This window comes from Labrus bergylta, chromosome 6, assembly GCF_963930695.1.
Source record: "Labrus bergylta chromosome 6, fLabBer1.1, whole genome shotgun sequence".
Taxonomy (NCBI): domain Eukaryota; kingdom Metazoa; phylum Chordata; class Actinopteri; order Labriformes; family Labridae; genus Labrus; species Labrus bergylta.
The window spans coordinates 33,214,886-33,235,666 of NC_089200.1; the positions used below are offsets into that span (position 1 = coordinate 33,214,886).

The 20,781-nt window shown below is 41.4% G+C and overlaps 2 protein-coding genes across 2 annotated transcripts; one reads left to right on the forward strand and one right to left on the reverse strand.

Moving 5' to 3' along the window:
• Positions 1-267: 267 nt before the first annotated feature.
• On the reverse strand, positions 268-3,961 carry smim24 (small integral membrane protein 24). The gene is made up of 3 exons (XM_065956258.1): positions 3,809-3,961; positions 3,108-3,249; positions 268-2,663 (listed from the first exon to the last, which is right to left on the reverse strand). Exons 1-3 carry the CDS (start codon positions 3,867-3,869, stop codon positions 2,582-2,584), a joined length of 285 nt encoding a protein of 94 aa, XP_065812330.1. The 5' UTR covers positions 3,870-3,961; the 3' UTR covers positions 268-2,581.
• A 1,274-nt stretch (positions 3,962-5,235) lies between these two features.
• lrrc40 (leucine rich repeat containing 40) lies at positions 5,236-19,895 on the forward strand. Its single transcript, XM_020646921.3, has 15 exons — positions 5,236-5,510; positions 7,300-7,481; positions 8,131-8,204; positions 9,500-9,629; positions 9,720-9,843; positions 10,737-10,870; positions 11,392-11,564; positions 11,690-11,780; positions 12,911-12,956; positions 15,043-15,145; positions 17,229-17,336; positions 17,435-17,545; positions 18,479-18,556; positions 19,049-19,234; positions 19,554-19,895. The coding sequence occupies exons 1-15, from the start codon at positions 5,357-5,359 to the stop codon at positions 19,657-19,659; spliced, it is 1,800 nt and encodes a 599-aa protein (XP_020502577.1). The 5' UTR covers positions 5,236-5,356; the 3' UTR covers positions 19,660-19,895.
• Positions 19,896-20,781: the final 886 nt, after the last annotated feature.

Below are 20,781 nucleotides of genomic sequence, written 5' to 3' on the forward strand. Positions count from 1 at the left end.
TGAAATGACAAAGTGACTGAGGAAGAGAGAGAACAGGTTTTAAAATGTGACCGCAGCAGGATGATTGGTTGAGAGGGGTTGGATTATAATTTAAAAAGTAAACGCCCCCAAATCATGTGATCACCAGAGCAGGGAGACAGTGGAAGTGGTGGAGAGTCATTCTTGCTTGCTGTGCTTGTCAGCCACTTGATTTGTAAATATTTATTTAAAAATGGCGCGTACCACAAGAGGGACGTGTACCACAGTTTGAGAATGAATAGAATAGAATAGAATAGAATGTCTTTATTGTCATTATACAATTGTACAACAAAATTATTTGGCTTCACCTTAAAGTGCACACACATACAAGCATCCACAGCTAAAAACAACAAAAGAAGAAATTTAAAAAAAAGGTGATTTATAAAAGTGTGTCAGACAATAAATGGATTTGCAGCTTCAGGGCTTTTCTCTCTTTTAGAAACAATCACACTTACAGAAGAAGTGTGAACAGTTTTTATTCAAGCTCAGACGATGTATTTAGTTTGCATTTTCCTTGTTTTTCATTGTTGAACAAACAGGGCGACTGTAGCTCAGTGGTCGAGTCAGTTGTCTCCCAACCGGAAGATCAGGGGTTCAATTCCCAGCTCCTGTAGTCCACATGTCCAATTGGATTTGTCTGCTGGTGAGTGGGTGAATGTGACGTGTAGCCTACATGAGTATTAGCCCACCGTGGCGCTGATACAGTCGAGTGTGTGCTGTAGTTTGTTAACACACCACAGAGAATGGATGAGGGTTCAGGGTCCAAGTTTTCCTCTTGTCGATTTTGCATCGGGTGAGACTTCTTTTTCTGAGCGCTCTTTATTGAACAAACCTGAAAGTCATACTGGTAATAGAAGTGGGAAACAACTGCAAAACTTAACTAGTGAAATTTAAAAAAACGAAACCAAAACAATAACAGGCGCATTCTTAGTTACAAACTGCTGCTTTAAGATGAATGAATACTAAATGGACCTAAAGGCTTCCAAGGTCATCAACAAGCCGTCATAATCTCTGAATGAATATGAGTCATAGCAGGAGCACGTTGATAACATCACCTCTGACATCTAGTACTGTGTTGTTTTAAACAGCAGCAGCAGTGATGGAAGTCATTATATAATGTCTACAGTGTTCAGTTTTTTGAATACTTTATCTGTGTTATTGGTCCCTCTAGTGGTGACAGAAAGCTATAGCAGTTGATTACAGTTTTTTCCAATTGCTAACACACTAAAGTGACATGCATATCACAATTATTTGAACTGACACACAGAGAGAGCAAAACCTCTTCTCAAGTCTCCAAAAGTCTAAACACATTTACTACTTTACACACATTTTGCAATTCAAAATGGCACTTTTTAAATGCACTGAACACGGTTCTCTGCATAAGACACAACAATCTGACATAAAGTCACATGTTTGCCATTTCAAAACCCTGCCATTCAAAATGACACTACATGAGCTAATTGGCCAACGTATGTGCCACCTGGCCAAACACCTCAACGGTTAATTGTTATCACTTCAATCAGGAAGTAAGCACTATGAAAAGATCACAGGTGAGCTCCTTTTTTTTTACAACAACACTGGAAGACTTTGCAGAGAGAGGAAGAGGAGGAGGGAGGGTGAGAATGAGAGGGAGAGGAAGAGGAAGAGTGAGATGTAGGGGTAGAGCTGATAGAGTAGTTCATGGCCAAAGAAGAAAACACCTTTCAAATGAAATCAGAGCAACCTTAGTTGATCATGTCATCAACCATGGGCTGACAATGCGAGAGGCTGAACAGAGAGTGCAGCCCAACTTGAGCCGTTTTACTGTACTGGTATATGTAGTACTGACTTGTTTGGTGAAAAATAAAAATATAAATGTTTTAACAGCATGTATGTGTATCTGCAAATATTTCTGTGCATGTGAACAATCTGAAGAATTTTCTACAATTCGAACTATTTTACTATTATGGCAAAGCATACTAAAGATGAGAGTGCTTTTCATTATGCCCAACAGTGTGAAGTTGGTCAGACAAAAATTTGGTAATATGAATGAAGTGTTTGCCATTTGGTGCAAAAGTTTAATTTTGATAATGCTATATGTAGTTTTGGTTGCAGTGCTTCATTTTGCAGGATATATGAGGTATTTTGCAGTTTGGGTGTGTGGTTTTGTGAATTGTGTTAAGTATTTTGATAAAACCAGCCTAGTTTGCAAAATTGTGTTTTAGCAATTGGAAAAAACTGTAAATTATAAGACCTAAACTTCTTGTGTTTACCCTGAGTGAAATACTCCAACATTTTGTACACAAAACTGAGCCGGAAACATCTGGAATCTCTGGGATCCCTGCTTAGATAACAAAAGAAACACTGGTAGGTTGTTTTAGGAACAATTATCTGCATTTAATTGCAAGTGAAACAATTTTTTTTTTTTTTGAGTTGTATTTCTGTATTTTAAAAAGAAAAGCAAACAAACATTAGGTTTTTTCTTGTTAATTTCTTGAATTAAAAGACTTCATATGTAGAACAATAAAAACCTGACACATCATTTCTGATTCTCATAGATGACAGGTGACGCTCCGTTGTGTTACTACAGGCTGGTTTGCTTAATATCATCATCAGCATCAGTCTTTACAGCCATGTTCTCATAACTCCGTCGTTCTTCATGCTCTCTGGGACACAAGAAAACCACAAACAGACAGGTTACATATTTAGCCTTAAGACTGTTTGTCGGCAGATATCAGGAGGTTCAAAATATAATATTTAGAACAAATCTTTACAATATGAATATGTCTGTGTCCATACGTTGGCAAAAATTAGCAGAAATTTGTTAAAACACAACCCGAAGCCGTCGTCCCACTAGCCATCATTCTGACTGAACGAATGAAGGAGGGTTACGACTTTAATCTCAAAATTATTTAAAAATAATAATAATAATTTAACACGGCCCTAATCCTCCGTCGTAATTTTCTAAAACTATTCTTTGATCAAATAAATACTATGATTTTGAAAGTATCGTTCTCGTGTGTGTGTGTGTGTGTGTGTGTGTGTGTGTGTGTGTGTGTGTGTGTGTGTGTGTGTGTGTGTGTGTGTGTGTGTGTGTGTGTGTGTCTGACCTGTTCTTCCTCAGAAGTCTGTGAATAATCAAGATGGTGAAGACGATGAAGAGGAAGCCAACGACAGCTGTCAGACCGACCAGCCAGGGCTGAAGAGTCACCGACTGTGATCCTGCTGCTACTCGAATACCGGTCTGCACACCTGAACACGAGAACACACACACAGACCAATACATGTCGTGTGTGTGTGTGAGGCATTTTATGAGCAGAATAGATTGGAGTTTAGTCAAACTTTATCAGTCTAGAGACAGTCACATTGTGACGGACAGTGACACCTCGGAGAAATCTAAACATGAGCTGAGAAACTCCAAAAAGAACAAAATGACTACAATGACATCATGAAGAGTATAAAAGAGAAATGTCCCAATATTTGACAAAAGAAGGAAGTTTTATGATGAAAATATTCTAATCTTGAGAACAATTTTTCAAATACTTGAGACAAAAATGAAATCTTTCTTATTCCAGCAGTCTCACTAATACATCACAACATCAAAAGGGGTTAGGTCACGCCCCATGTACAGAGTAGGCAGCCCAGGTTCAAGTCCGACCTGCGGCTCCTTTCCTGCATGTCACTCCCTGCTCTCTCCCCATTTCCTACTCTATCCACTGTCCTATCAAATAAAGGCAAACAGCCCCAAGAATACAAATCTTTAAAAAAAGAAATACTGGAGGTAAACTTCTTATAGAATTGAACATTGTACCTTTGTTAGCTGAGCTGGTGGCAGATAAGAGCACACACATCAAGAGGAAAAAGAGAGCCATCCTTAGTAGACAAAATGGAGTCTGCACGGCACACTAAGACTGGACTTTCAGCTCACACACACCTCGCTCTTACACTGATGTCAAAGTTCACAATCCACAGGGAGGTTTCCAGCGCACTCCGGGTGTGTGTTATCTACTGATGAGCTATTCCTCAGAAGCATGAAGACAAACACAAGAGCTCAGCTGATTGTTGTTGTTTATTGTCTAAATAAATTACATTTCTGTAAATAACCCAGATGATCGTGAACACTACCACATACCACTAGAGAATTTAATTTAACCAAAGGTCAGCAAAGATGTGCATGTTTAACAGCCTGTTGCTTTTTCTGTTTCAGTAATTTAATAAGAACAAAAATGTGATAGTCAGCAAATTAATTTCTGAATATTTAGAGGGGATTCTTTTTTGCAATGACAAAAGTTATGAAGTAAGATTTAATGTTATTGGCCTCACCGTATGGCTCTTAGCATTTTAATGTATAGTGGCCTAGAGTTGATTTTTGTTAGCTGACATTTTAATGACAGGGATAAGTTAATAACAAAGTGTTTAAGGAGTTGTGAGAAACTTTCTGTTTGAGTTGCTTTGCGGCAGCAGTGGATAAGGCAGTGCATTGTATTTCGTTGCCAGTCCAGCCCTGTGTGTGCTTTCTTCTACTCTGGTAGGAGAAGGCTATGTTGGCCCAATGGCTGATTAACAAAGGCCTTCTATTCAATATAAAACTTCGACAGAAACAAAATGTATGAGTGTGTGCAAGGGCATCAGAATCTTAGACTCTTTAAGGGCCCTCCTGTGAGAGAGGGGCCCTAAAAGGTGAAATACTGAACTGCAGTCAGTGTGGGTATAGAAATTGCCTGTTTATTGTGCCAATCATTTTGTGCTATGCCCCTGGTCTTATGGGCAGAATTACAAAACTTCAAAATAAAACCAACGTTATGTAAATGAACCCATCTGTTACACAATTACATATTTTATTATCACGTGTTTCAGCATTTTTGCATTACTCACCACTGCACTTTTGTCTTATTTAGTGTTGTACATATTAGCCTTTGGCTATTTTGACTTTATTATGTTGTACTTTTGTACGTAGAGAGCACAGTTCACCAAAGTCAAATTCATTGTGTGTGTAAGCATGTAACGCTGCTGGTACAGGAGGTGTAGCTAGTTGGTACTAATATATTCTGACTGTTACAAGCATATCTGACCTGAATAATCAATCAAGCTGTGTGATTAATTTCAAGGATTAAACCAAGTTTTTTTTTCCTCTTAAAACACATCTTCCTAATTGGAAACCGATAACGAGGAATATTTTAGCATTGTTTGTTAAACTCTGGAAACAATACTTTTATTTTGAAGGATTTGGAACGGAAGAGGATTTTGTTCACTGCTGGCGGGCGGGACAGCTAGCCTACACAATTTGGGTTGTGGAGGTAAAAACCTAAGTTTGTATGAGGTGAACTCCTTTAGCTCACTGCTACAAGGAGGACTCAACATGTCCCGGTTCAAAAGAGGGACTAAGGCGGACTCTCTGGCCGGCTTCCGGGCGGACAGTCCCGACACCAGTCACACGGCTGTTCCTCACGGTCTGCTGAAGGCAGCAAGGAAAAGCGGTCAGCTGAACCTGTCTGGTCGAGGACTGACGGAAGGTAATCTTCACTTTATAGCTAGCTGGAATGACAAGGTTGGAAAAGAAAAACAAGTCCTGGCTCATAATGCTTAAAATCGAGCGAATATTACCTTATTAATACTCTTTCCCTTTAGGCCCCCATTACACGAGTGTTGTAGCCTACTGTTCTTTAAAACTCTACAAGATCCGGTTCTGTTGTGCACAGGTGTGTAACAGTGTTTTCACTCGCTCATCACTAACTCCCAGGTCAACAGCGATGGTTCTGGAGTAAACAGACAGTGACTCATGATGAAATGTAAATGTCAGGTCCAAAGTACTTATTAAATGTAAGTGCTCAGCATTCAAAATCCCACTGCGCAATGTGAGCAAGAATTTGATAAAGTAACGCACATATAAATACGTATATTTAAACTTCTTTGCACTACATGGAAGATGCATACTATGTCACACATAATCCTTTGCATTTGTTTGTCTGACACTGTACTCCACAGATAAAGAAAAAACGTAATCTTGTAATGTTCATCCAGTTCACCCTAGTTAAATTACAAATAGTGCACTAGTGGGTAATGTGTTCAGTCCTCTCTCTCTGCTGCCGTTCTCCATTACACAATGGACTTCAGCTTGTTTATTTCTGTTCTAGTCTTCTGACTATTCAAAGCTCTTTTACACCGCATGTCACACCTACACATTCACACACTGATGGTAGAGGCTGCTGAGTAAAGTAACTAATCACATTCATACACTGCAGATGAAGCAGTGGGAGCAACTTGGGGTTAAGTATCTTGCCCAAGAACATATCGGACATGTAGCTGCAGGAGCTGGGGATGGAACCCTCAACCTTCCGGTTGAAAGATGACGACTCTACCACCTGAGCCACCGCTGCGTTTTCATATGTATAGATATGTTTGGGGTCACCAAGGAGATGTGTAGAGAAGCTAACTATTTTTTACTGTTAGTAGGGATCAGATCATTCAAAATGTATATTTTAAAATATGAGGGGTGGGAATCACCAGAGGCCCCACGATACGATATTATCACGATACTTAAATCGTGACTCAATATTATTGCGATTTTAAACACAACAAATGCTGAGAATTGCGATACAATATTTTAGGATTTAACTTTTTTAACTGCATATCATGTAATCAAAATTAAACTCAATCAAGAAGTGTTTAGTCAAATAAGAAGAATTCTCAGTCTTTGGATTTCTACACAATGTGAGTGGAGCCCACAGACTGAGCAACACTGTGATCAAGTCAAACCCTGTAAGAGGCTGCATGAAGATCACAGTCTGTTAGTATCTCATATCTTAACACAAACATGTACGGATGCCTACACTCATTTCTAACAATGCAACTTGTTCAAAATGAACCATTTAACCCTTTCAGCAATTAAAAAAGCATATTGAAGCATATAGCACATGCCTATAAAAATATTGATACCTGGAAGACATGAATCGATATAATACCCCCATGCAACATATGGTGATACTATGCTGTATTGATTGTTCAGCCCACCTCTAATAGAGAGATAGAACAACAGGTTCTGTGATGTTAGCAGATAAATGAATACTGTCAAAACTGCATTAAGATGATCAATCAAAAGTTCATATTTATTTGTATAGTGTCAATTCATAACAACTGTAAATCTCAATAGACTACAAAAGAGCAGGTTAAAGGCCTTCCTCTTTGTTCTTGGCCTAATCTGAGGCTGGGTCGCTGTGGCAAGGATACTCAAAGCAGGTTTTCTTTAACCATTTGAGGAGGAATGTTTTTGTTTCTGTAATAAAATGTGAACACGTTTGTCAGTTCCTCAGAACGTGTATCGATTAAACGTGGACACACCAGAGGAGGCCAAGCAGAATGTGTCCTTTGGTGAGTCGGATCGCTGGTGGGAACAGAGTGAACTCACCAAACTACTGCTCTCGTCCAATCAGCTCACACAGCTGTCTGATGACATCACACTACTGCCTGGACTTACCACGCTGGATGTAAGTAACAAACATCAGTCAGTAACACTTATTGTACACCTTTTATTTAATGGAGATAATCATCTGCAGCTGCACACTGACTCACCGAGCAGACAAAGAACTAGAGGAGACCGAAGGCCTCTAGTTTCACTTGAACACACCACAAAGACTACAGCCGACGACCAACTACCACGTACCTTCTGCTGATGAGAGGAAATAACTCTCCATGCCAGCAGGGGGCGGTAGTCCGTTGTTATGATGCGAGAAGACCATTTTCAAGTATTATAGGTAGTCTACTAATGGAGAATAATGTCTGATAAAAAGTAGAAAATGGCGCTGGCGTTGTCAGCTCTTCGTCTTTTAGTGGAAAAAGAAGAGACTGAGGAGACAAATAAGGAGAAATCGTGTGATAACGATCCCTCTATGTAACCTTCTGGAGAGATATTCTCTTAACTTCTAACATCCAATCTTTATTTTCTACTTTTCTAATCTCTACGGTTTACTTTACACAGATTATTTCATAATGCTGAGCAGAAATCAAATTCCAACTAACAGGGCTGCTTGAGCCTTTTACTAAACTTGGTTATTTGAAAAGTTGAACCCTTAATTTTTGATAAATTGATCTCACACTTCTGTAATGTAAATACAAAATATCCATTTGCTCCGACAGCTCCATGACAACCAGCTTAGCAGTTTACCCGGAGCTTTAGGAGAACTGCAGGAGCTTCAGCAACTGAGACTGAGGTATGGCGCACACACACACACACACACACACACACACACACACACACACACACACACACACACACACACACACACACACACACACACACACACACACACACACACACACACACACACACACACACACACACACACACACACACAGCTTGTCCCCCCCCCCCCCATCTTTGATACCTCTTTGGACAAGCATTCATGTCTGATCAGACACAGCGCTGGCCAGCTGTCTGGTGCTCAACAATGTGCAGAGCGTCGCTCCTGAGCACCACAGAGGACACAGCTCACACCTCCTGCACAATGTATGACAATTCATCATACATACAACTCTTTGTGATGTAAACCTGTAGAACACGCAAAAACCTTACTTTAAGGTCCCATATTATGCTTTTTCTGGTTTTATTTTACTGTGTTTTCCAAGTGTCCTGTGCATGTTTAGGCACATCTATGTGCAAAATTTCCGCAGAAACGCAGCTTCTCCTACGTCCTCCTGTTAGCTGTAGCATTAGCTGCATGTAACGCTCGGTTCTAGCCCCCCTCGAAAAAAAATTGTCAGTGTGACGTCTTGTCAGTGTGAGATCACTAATCTAAGTCCATTGGCTCGTTGTGGCAAGCCCAGCAGCTCATGTTGCACGCTTGTTAACTTCTGTAGCACTCCCACGATATGCTGTAGCCTGCGGTAGCACAGTAGTGCTAAGGTGCTAATGTTTATGCTACCCTCGGACGGAGCCAGTGGCTGCATTCCTAATATGGTAAAAGGGGCGGGACATTTCCGAGAACTTTGCTGAACGACTGACCAATTACGGCAGAGCCGACCGGCCGACCAATCAGATCAGACTTGGCACACGTGGGGACTCTGAACGTGGGCACTTCAGAGCCTTAGAGAGAGAGTCATGGAGCCGGTGCATGGAGCGGCAGTACATGAAAACAGACACTTTTTTAGAACTATTGTGAACATACTTTAGTAGGTACATAGATTAAATATACGAACCCCAAAAAGGGCATAATATGACCTCTTTAAATAGTACCGCCTCCACAAGGTTTGCACCTGGTGTCATTCACGCAAATTTTTTTAGTAGATCACCGGAAAATTGCCCACCAACCAAACGTGCAATTTGTTGAAACGAACGCGCAATTTAGTACTCTTTAATTGGGACCTTAGTAAATCAGGCCCCAAGTGTTCTGTTTCTAGTGGTGACCATTTGATCTGTATTTGATGTTGTCCCCGCCCTCCTTCTGAAATGTGTTGTCATTGGATGCACACACACGCGGTTTGAGCTAATATCTGTCTGTGATTCCAGTCACAACCAGCTGACATCACTACCAGTAGAGGTGTGTACTCTGAAGAACCTCCGCAGCCTCACTCTCCAGCAGAACCTGCTCCAGAGCCTGCCAGAGGATGTTGGGATGCTGGAGAAGCTCACTGAGCTGGTAACTGAACACACTGAAGGATGTGGTGATCTTTCTGCCGCATGGTGTGATTGACTCACAGCGTGTTCCTGTCCTACATTTGTTCTTTAGGACCTGTCCAAGAACAACCTGCAGGGCCTGCCTTCCAGCCTGGGTCATCTCACCTGCCTGCAGAAACTCAACCTGAGCCACAACAAGCTCAGCTGTCTGCCTGACAGTCTGGCCCAGCTCATCAGTAAGTATACTATATGTTACTCAGTACCTTCTGTTTGTGACTTTATTGTTCCAGTATACATCTATATCTGTGTTCATGATGTTTGTACAGCTACTAAAAAACAAATAGATATCTAGATATGTGATAGCTGGAGGACTGCTCACACTTGCACCTCACAGCGGGAGACTGTCCCTGTCAGACATGGGGGGGGGGGGGCTCCTGAGGTAGTCCTGTTTATCTTTGAACTGGGTGTCAGCCTCTTGACACCTTAGTGGGTTAGAGAGGAACAAACAAATGTATTTCCTCCTGTTCTAAAAGGAAATGAATGTTGTGTTATAGACAAGCAAGAAACGTAGAAAGATTATCCAAAGCTTGTTACCTGATTTCTCCATATGCAGACATAGTCACAGAGCAGTTCACTGCAGTAACAAACCCACTTAGATAAGATTAGAAAACTTCATCAATCCCCAGTGGGCATGAAAAACAGAATCCACAGACATGCAGGTGGCAGAGCCGCCATCAAGGGGCGACGCCTCTCACTGTCCTGTTGTGGCGTCCACTCAGCAGTCAGGTGACCTGAATCTGCATGAACAGTTTAATATGTGAACCCACTGCATCATCAAAAAGACATTACAAAGTGTGTTTTTACACCATCTTCATCCCTGTATGTTTTGATTATCAGAGCCCCCCCTTACTTCACTGCTACATAACAAGCAGTGTGCCAGCAAGGCCAAATGGAGCGCAAAAACTGTCCTGACCAGCAGGCGTGAGGGAAAGCTTGCAGACTGTATCCTGGTCTGTCAGACACATCTCACTCTTTCCTTCATTACAGCGTGATCTCACACATGGTGAAGTCTCAGGAAGTAGCTGGGCTAAGATTTCCTGTTCACCTGAGTTCTGATTTAATTTGACAGGTGTGAAGCTGTTGGACTGCAGCAACAACCAGCTGACAGACGTCAGCCTCTCAGAGATGCCTGTTTTGGAGCAAATTTACCTCAGACACAACAAGCTCCGCCTCCTCCCAAAGCTCACTGCCCCCATGCTCAAGGTAATCATAGCAACATGAGAGTTTTCCTGCAGCTTATTTGTTCATGAAAGGATTTACAGAGTGTCTTTGTGGTCCTTTTGATTCTTTTGTGCTCTTCTTACAGACTTTTATATTTTGAAATTGAAACGCCAGAAAGTGCAAACTGATTCCTACAGATTAAGGAGAGTATATTTAAGTCACATAAGAGCAGGAAGAACAAAGGCAAGGGCATCAGGGGAATAAGGGTGCACTCACACCAGGTAATCCGTACCGTAAGCACGCTTCACCCCTAAAGTCCAGTTTGTTGGACCAGTGTGAGCGCTTATACACGGTACGGGTAAACTTCACCTCAAAGAGTTGACTCCAAATATTTAAAAAATCTCTTTGTTTGATTTGAATGACATGAACAGTTTTCGTATTCATCAGCTTATCATTTTTATCTCTTATTATTTATATTTATATATTTATTAATATATTTCTTATATTGATCAATAACCACAAACACTCTCATGAACTCATATTTAGTGTATTTTCGTGTGTAGGAGTTATACATGGGGAACAACCAGATCGAGCAGCTGGAGACGGAGCAGCTGGCGTGCCTGAGAGCCATCTCTCTTCTAGAACTCCGAGACAACAAGATCAAAAGTCTCCCTGAACAGGTCACCCTCATGAGCACGCTGACACGCCTCGACCTCACAAACAATGACATATCCACGTAAGTCCATGACATCATGACCACCTGTTAGACATGAACCATAGCCAACCAATCACCGTGCAGTAAGACATAAAGCAGCACATTGTTATCATCCACAGCTGATTCTAATAATGAATCTGTTTCAGTCTTCCAGCGGCGCTCAGCCTGCTGCCCAGTCTGCAGGTGTTACTGTTGGAGGGAAATCCTCTGAGAGGGATCAGGAGAGACCTGCTCACAGTAAGAGACACATGAACAGATAACAGAATATACATTTAATACAGAGTTCCTCTTTAACCAGCTGACACATGAAGGGATGAATTCAGTGTATAACTTATAATTCAAATGGATCATTTTACATAATGAGTACTTACATTCTGACAACCTTTGATCGTCTTACACCAACCACACGGCTGCACTGAAGCTTGCAGGATCAATAACTACAAAACATAAACTAGATGTTTAAGATGATTTCCCATCATGTTCCTACTGAAGAAAATGTGAAATGGAAGTGAAACTGAAGCTTTTTGTGTGTGCAGGGCGTTGTAATGTCTACAGTTATTAAAGCATCAATATTAGCTGGGTTAAGATTAGGCCTTTCCTTTCTTTCCACATCTCATTTTCATGATCTGTTGAACTGTTTGTCATAAGAGCGTAAGCTTCCATGTGACATTTAAAATTGGACAGAGCTCCTACATGTCAGTCATGGGATGTTAATTATCTACGCCCTAACTGCTTTTTATTTGACATTTAATTATCTTTTTTCACTTCTCCAGAGTCTGTAGGATTTTTGTGAGAAGGTGATATGTAGCTGATTGATGCAGCCATGCAATCTAGTAGAGCCCGACGATGAATCATCGGCCAGCCCATAATATTGGCCGATATTAGCATATCAGGTGGCTATAGGTATCGGCTAATTTTATCACAGATATGCTCCAAAATTTCTAGATTTATTCTGCAATCAAACAGCATTTCTTTTAAGTTTCACTGTTTCACCAGCAGAGAGCGCTATATGGATTACAATAAGCATCATCACTCACTGGCGTGTCAGGCAGTGATGCATGTACACGCTCAGTTACTCTCCAGCTGAGTGACCATCTCGTCTTCATTTTAAATCTTTACCACTAGTGTTTGATAACTGCTAATCTATCTCTACAGATCAAACGTAGATCTATGAAAGATATCAGACCCAAACATCCAGTATGGGTCGGGCCACCAGTATAAGATCACCTTGATTCTCTTTTTAAACGCAGGACAGAGCGAGGTCAAATCTTTAACCCCAGAATTAGATCTTTCAAAAAGAAAAAGAAAAATATCATTGAAAAAACATGGATGTATATGATACTAACAAACATTTCTTTTCACCACAGAAAGGAACCAATGAGCTTCTGAAATACTTACGAGGAAGAATTAAAGGTACAGACATTTTTTTATCTTCTGCCCTGAAATGCTCTACACGGCACAGACACTTAACAGAGCTCATTAGCTTGTTGTACAAAGTGGAGATAGAGGTGTATTAATAATAATATAATATCCTCATCATGATTGAAATGTTGAGCTTTGACTCGTGTGAACAACTTTCATTCAGCTCACCGCGAGCCGTTTATCAACGAGCCTCAGAGTGTTGTGATTTGAGTCAACAGTTCCTAAATACCACACACAGTTTGTCCACCTTAAAAATAAAAGCAGCACACACAGTTTGTCCACCTTCAAAATAAAAGCACCACACTCAGTTTGTCCACCTTTAAAATAAAAGCACCACACACAGTTTGTCCACCTTCAAAATAAAAACTAGATGTCAAACTGTTGAGGATGGGAAACTGAAATTCACAGAGCAGGGAATGAAATATGTAACGGATGCAGTGTGGACAGCGTGCGATATATAACGCTGGCGTGCTGCTGATAGGACACGGTGTCAGTGTGTCATGTGTGATTAAAGTTTGTTCTAGTGATGACAGCTGTAACCGTATTCTAGTTAAAATCTTTTTTTATTGAGGAAGCCGTTAAAACATTCAAAATAACAGGTTTGTCCTCCTGTTAGAAAAAAATTAAACATGAGTAAACAAAAAAGTAAACAGGTAAATAAAAATTAAAGAAACAAACAAAAGAAATAACAAAATATTACTTTAGACCCCGTGTCCAGCAGGCGTTTTTTACGGGCAGAAAAGCGCTGGAAGTGTGCGCTCTGAAGTGTTTGTGCTCTAAGAAGAAAAGTGCTGTAGGGCCGTCCTGTCTCCATGACAACAGTCTGATGACAGTTGCTGTATGAGCGACTCTGCTCTGTTACTTTTTACTGCATCTTTTATATTTGAGATTGTTTATTTCACGATCAGACACGGAGCGAGGAGGTTGTGGGGACACAATCAGTAGGAGACAAAACTACAGAGGAATATCAAACATTTAGAAAAGAGTGCCGGTGACATCAACAGAGTCTTTCTGAAAAGTTGAAAGATTTAAACTTGAGCACTCTGAGCGGTCGCACAAAAAAGGCGTAGCGCTTGTAAAACAAAAACGCTGAGCGCTGCACTTTTTCTCCTGAGCGCTGCTTTCTGCTGAGAACGTTCTCTGCTTGTTGAAAACAACTGAAAAAAAGATGCTGGCGCTCAGAAAAGAACGCTAGGTGGACATGCTACTTTTTAAATCCTGTGGTTCCAACCTTTTTCGATCGTACATTAGAATTGAAATGTGAGCTGGAGGGAAAAAAACGATTTAAAACCAAATGTTCTGCTTCAAGCTGCCATAGTGGGGAAAAGAGAGGTGGTAAAGAAAGAAAGAGATGGTATTTCAAATAAAACTGAACAATGAAAAGAAGTCTTTATATTCTGTTAACGTGGTCACGCTCTCATGAAGACATAAAGGGATTAGAGAACCATCTGACCTTCATATCGCTTTGTTTGTAAGGGTGCACTGATAGATCGGCATGTGACCACCCCAGTATAGACGCTTCGAGCCGTTTCATGCAGCTCACAGCGACACATACACTAAGGGACGGCCACACACACAACAAGCTAACATGTCTGCAGTTCAGACGTCAGGAGCTCATCAGCAGAGGAGAAGAAGGTTCTCTGCACTCGCTCCCTCCTCACCTCTCATACCATGACAGATATGTGTCTCTCTCTCTCTCTCACAGGCTGGGGGAGTGCAGCACGTTCACATATATAATTCATATTCCCCTAATAATATTTGGTTACGGAGGGAAACTTAAATGATAAAACCTCAATGAGCGCATTAAAATAAAAAAATCAAAGCGTATGGGCAGGTCAAACCAGGTAAAAGTGCATCTCTATTTGTTTGTCTTAACAACAGCATTGAGGGATAGCAGACCACAGCTATGCTTTATTAGCTAATCAGGATCCAGAATGTAACACAGCCGTGTTTTAACAATGGGTTAAGAAACAGGCCTTCAGGTCGTCCATTCATTTACTGATGATGGACACCTCGTCAACAGAAGGGAACAAGGTGAATCCAACCTCCGTTTAAATTGATTCCATTTCTGTTTCAGAGGAGCCGGAGAGCGCTGATAAAGGTCACACTGCTATGACCTTACCCAGCCAGGCTGCAGTCAATGTACACAACATCAGAAGTCTGAAGCTGTTGGTGTTCAGGTTAGTGACACATGTTGTCTTATGGAAGTCCACATGTTAAACCTGACTGATGTGACCTTCATATTTAGACATATCCACATGGCTCGGATGGATGCTAATATGTTAAGCTCTGGCCCAATCAAGCGAGGCACTACAACAGGGCTAGGGGGCGCTATAGCCCCACCAAAAATCTGTCTAGCCGTGGTAAAGCCTCCTCATGGATGTTTTTGTTTGAAAAAAGAGAGAGAAGTTAAAAAGTAACTATGAATTCATGAACACATGTTAGTCAAACTCCCCCTCAGCACCGGAAGAAAGAAAATCCTGCCGCTGTCCCTGGGGCCAGTGTCCCACCAGGTCCCTTTTATTTTGTAGTTTTTTGTGGCACAAATGTAAAATGTAAAGACAAAATACGTGTTGGGGGGGGGCTGTGGCTCAGTTGGTCGTCTCTTAACCAGAAGGTCGGGGATTCGAGCCCCAGCTTCTGCAAGACACTTAACCCCAAGTTGCTCCCGCTGCTTTATAGGCGGAGTGTGAATGGGATTAGTTACTTCTGATGGACTCTTTGGGGTTAAGTGTCTCGCCCAATGACACATCGAACATGTGACTGCAGGAGCTGGGGATTGAATCCCTGACTTTCCGGTTGAGAGGCGACGACCCTACTTACTGAAACACAGCCATCAAAGGAGAGCACATAAGTCAACAGTTAGTGCAATCATTTAAATGTCAACCTACTTTGCAAACGCTGCTGTACAGGATTGCTGCAAACAAAATTTTGTTGTTTTTTATACAATGACAATAAAGCTTCTATCTATCTGAATTTGTCAGGCAATCCTATGTCAGAATTTTGCATTACAGGTTGTTATAAACTGGAGTTATATTTATATTGAAATACATTGTATAATAATAAAATAGCATCACCATTTTAAAAAAGTATTACTGGTGTAAACACAGGACCAATCAGTGAGATGTGTAGAGAGTGAAATGAAAAAGGTATCTTACTATATGATCATTAAAGAAACATGCTATGTTGAAGTGCTGGCTTCTCTGACAACAATGCAGCAGTCAGTATGTCCTCCTTCTAACTTTAGATTCTGCTCCTGAATGCTCTGGATTTGTTTGGACCAGAGAAGGTAGGCGCTTTTAAGACACCCCCCCACACGGCCGTTTTGGACGCCCCTCTGTTTACCAGATATGAGAGCAGTTATCAGGTCAACAGGTGTTGCAGCGATGGAAGCGGGCAAGAGAAGTGGTTCAGATAGAAGTGATTGTACCCGACCTAAAAAGCCTCTGGGACAGCGAACAGCTCTCTACAATGTTTAGAATTTAGACTGCAGTGAAAGTCTTGTGAAAGAGAACCTTAGTGACAGATAGAGACGTTCTCATGTCCCTCCTCTAGATGATGGACACTTCTCCGGTCTAATGTAGACATACCTGTTCTGTCAAGGTATTTCCAATATACAAATATTTGCCAGTACCCCGTCCCTGTCTCGTCAACAGTAACACTGTCAGTGTAAACAAAAAGATCATCACAGCCTTATGATTAAATATCCAGTCCAATTTATAACAACTTCAAATGTACATATGACGTGTTTGAAACTGCTCCTTAAAGGAAGAATGTGTGATTTTTTCATCCAGTAGATGTCGCCCTTGAGCACCAGCATGAAACCAAAACAAACTGCTGTTTGGCCACACCTCCTCCATACTGAAGCCTCCGCTCTCCTCCAGAAACACACCCCCAACCCCCCTCCACTCTAGTCCTTGACTAAAACAGCTTTTATACACAAGGGGAGGAGCCAGCTGTAACATGTAAACACGGCTCTGACAACAACACAGCCAGCGGGACTCGAGCTTCTCACTCAATGTAGACAGTCATGACTCAGAGACACATTTACACAGGATAGACTGGATTTATGATTTATGTGGAACATGTCACTCGTTGTTCCTTTAAATGGAGCTTACTGACTGCCATCTGACGATCACTAAGTACCTCATACAACCTCACTAAATACAATTGAATCATCCCTCACTGGTTAAGAAACTAATTATTGTTGGTTACTTAAGAAGTGAGAGCAACTGTAATATAACTGTGTCTTATTGTTCACAGTGAGAAGCAGGCATCAGATATTCCTGGTGAGATTTTTGATGCAGCAGCAGATCAAGGTGTTACTACTGTGAACTTCAGCAAGAACCAGCTGACCTCAGTACCTTCCAGGTATACACCGACACACACACACACACACTCTCAAACACTGAAGCACTACAATGGGCTGCCTTAGCACACACACTAACCACATGTTGTTGTGTTTGCAGGCTGTTGGAGTTCCAGTCCTCCGTCTCTGATATCAATCTGGGTTTCAACAGACTCATCTGCTGCTCTCCTGCCATCTGCCAGTTACTGCAGCTGATGCACATTGACCTGGGGTAACACACACATGTGCACAGGATAACATATATGTTCAGTCAAGTTACATCTCAGGAATGCTCTGTATACCTTATAGACCAGGGGTGGGCCACATGGGGCCCCCATCAACCCTCAACGTGGCCCTTTCAGTGTTTCCCCTAGGTTTACAGCGTTGGGGGGGTGGGGACAAGCCGACATGCCGACACAAACACTTGAAGGAATCTTGGTGTTCATGTGTTACTTTTAATGACAGATGTCCTTTTCTATCTGAAAGGTATCCTTAAATGACTTCTTTCCCTGATTTCCGACTATATCCACTATCCTATCCCTACAATAAAGGCACAAAAAGCCCAAAAATTAATCTTATAAAAAACGTTTTGTTTTTTTTCTTGCTTGACCTTGGGGGGGGGGGGCAGGGGGGCGGGCATTATATTGGGGGTGGAATATAGATACAATATGTAGAGTGGCCCTCAATCAGAGACTGTAAATATTAAATCATTCCTCAATCAATACTACAATAACAAAAGATGATGTCGAGGCTAGTGGGGGGAGAACTCCACGTTTACGTAGTAAAGACGAAACCGACCTGAGGAAAAGAATATGTTTGCTGAATAGCAAAAGTATCATTTTGAGCAGTCAGAAGACTAGAGAAGAGCTTAACAAGCTCAAGTCCATTTCCAATTGTAGAGCTTGAAGTGTTGGTGATGTGGGTCCAGCGTTCTTAAAGTTCTCAGTGTGAGAGATTGTATATAAATATAAAACCTTTATTTAACCAGGTGAAGAAAGGTGACCCTTTAACTCTTACATGCTATACTGTTGTTTATTGCTGAAGTCTTATTTCCCTTCAGGACAGAAACATATAATGCCAGTGATGTAACAGAATTCAGCCCTGCTAATATATTAATATGTAGAACCTTTTGTAAATGAGTCAGTATTTAATCTTTCTCTTTTAGGAACAATCAGCTGAGTGATTTACCTCCTGACATGAAGAACTTAACCAAGCTGCGATCTGTTACCCTCAACTTCAACAGGTAACTCACTGCTTCATGACCAGTTAACATCTTCTGTTGGCTCATGTCCATGTGCAAGTGTGGCATGAGGAGGAGATACTGATAATGTATTACTGGAAACATCTACGCTTATCTCAGCATTCATTTTTAAATAATTACTCATTATATCAACTTCGCCAGAATGTGAAGCAAGAAGTCTGTAACTGTTTTATTAAAACAATCACCTGATGACAGAAATGTTCTCACTATGACGTGTGTTCATACATTACAGCAACACAATAGAACTGCATGCTTTAAGCACCATCAGATCTACAGCAATGAAAAAACATTTTGAAATGTTAGACCTGTGTTTTTACCTCTGAGCTCAAGTGGGAACCACCTCCGTATTTCCCCCTAGTCTCCTGTTAAAAAGGTTGAAGGGATTGAGGAAAGATGGAGGGCAGGAGAAAACACCCCTCCAGTCCGCTGAGGCTCCTAAATGTTGTCCACTAACAGTCTTTGTACTGATCACAGGTTCAAGTCTTTCCCTGACGTCCTCTATCACATTGTTTCCTTGGAGACTGTGCTGCTTGGTAATAATCAGGTGGGCTTGGTGGACCCTTGTGGTCTACAAAAGATGGTTCATCTGACAACACTGGATCTGTCCAACAATGACCTGCTGAGCATCCCACCTGAACTGGGCCTGTGTACCAGCCTCCGGTATGTAGCAGAGGGATGTTCTCAAAACGTTTAAATACCTCAGTCCATCACTTTTTCAAACTTTGATGGTTTTCTTTTTTGTTTGGAAGAAGAACTTTCCTTTGTTCCATGTGCAATGACAATAAAGGTTAATTTCAATTTGTGAATATGAGATGTAATTAAAGTTGAGTCAGCTTTCCTCAACCTGCTTTGACTCTAAATGTATTGAGTCCCTAGCAGAGAACAGATATGTTATCCTACTTATAGATGTTTTCTTTGTTTTTTCATTGAAAATTAGAGTCAAAAAAGTACCTTAATTGAAACTTGTGCTCTCCCCAAGGTGTCTTGGTCTGGAGGGAAATCCTTTCCGCACACCGAGAGCAGCCATAATGACCAAAGGAACAGATGCAGTGTTGGAGTATCTGCGTAGCCGTATTCCTTCATGACGCCTGACCACAGCCGAGGGAGCTTCACCCCCATAACCAACACGTTTCTTTGTTCCACAGTTCAGTTCGTTTGACGTCTGTTTCAGGAGCCAGCTTCCAAATGCAGTTGTTTAAAAGCTGTTTTTACAAATTATCAGTTAATGGACTGAACTGGACAATCAAGTTCACACTGATGCCTTGTGCAATAGTAAGGGACCAATGACAAAAGCACGCTCTTAATAAAGTTTCTTTTGGAAGTAGTGTGGTGATCCATCAGTAGAACAGGCTCCCCTGCACAGGATGAACAGGTAGAAATAGAAATGGAAATATGTGCCAGAATTGCTGACGTAATGGGTGGCAGTGCAGGAATTGGATAATGGGGCCAACTCGGGCAACACTAATGCACATATTCAGTGGGCTGCAAACCACCAAATGAAACCACTAGCTATAAACTTTATTGACCCATGATTAGTCAGGCTACTCTAAATGAACTGAATCATCATCTTTAGGGCTGGTATCTACTCATTATTATTACACAACCAAGGTTAGATGGCCCAAATGATTTGAAGAGGACAATTTCTCCCCCTTCTCCACCTTTTCAAACAGTCCCCTTGTGGTCTAAATGAAACCTCTGTGCTGTGGTCAAAATATAACATGAATCAAGCACCAGAGGAGGTTTGTGACCCTGTATAAACCAGCTCTCTCAGAATGCTCCGTTTTGGTGTGTGTGTCTCGTTAAATGCAATGAGCCCCCCCCAGTTTTCCCCGTAGACATCACTCCTCTGTAGAGAGAATAAAAATGGAGGACCTGCACAAAAGTTTTGTTCTAGTCTGGGGGCAGAGATACCAGGGTAGGGGATTTTTTTTTACCAGAATCCCACTGTGACATCTCAAGGAGAGCACATTTGAAACAGAGCATTTTTTTCCCTTTATGCACCATGTCCGTATGTCCAGTCTGTGTGACTAATATGAGTTCTCCAATCCGTGCTCTAGCTCGGTACACTTCCTTGGCCCTGGCACGCACGGTGTGGGACAACTGGGCCTTGTGTGAGTCTAAGACTCTTAGACTCTTCTCTTGTGTAGTCCCCTGATGGTAGATACAAACCTCCATTTGATCTGCAGAGTCCCCTGTCACCTTTAAGA

Excerpts from the sequence above, each read along its gene's own strand:
- smim24 (XM_065956258.1), bottom strand. The coding sequence starts at position 3,869 with ATGGCTCTCTTTTTCCTCTTGATGTGTGTGCTCTTATCTGCCACCAGC. Across the intron at positions 3,250-3,808 it reads CACCAGCTCAGCTAACAAAG|GTGTGCAGACCGGTATTCGA; the intron begins GTACAATGTTCA and ends TCTCGTGTTCAG. Across the intron at positions 2,664-3,107 it reads AGACTTCTGAGGAAGAACAG|AGAGCATGAAGAACGACGGA; the intron begins GTCAGACACACA and ends CTTGTGTCCCAG.
- lrrc40 (XM_020646921.3), top strand. The coding sequence starts at position 5,357 with ATGTCCCGGTTCAAAAGAGGGACTAAGGCGGACTCTCTGGCCGGCTTC. Across the intron at positions 7,482-8,130 it reads CTGGACTTACCACGCTGGAT|CTCCATGACAACCAGCTTAG; the intron begins GTAAGTAACAAA and ends TTGCTCCGACAG. Across the intron at positions 18,557-19,048 it reads GTTACCCTCAACTTCAACAG|GTTCAAGTCTTTCCCTGACG; the intron begins GTAACTCACTGC and ends TACTGATCACAG.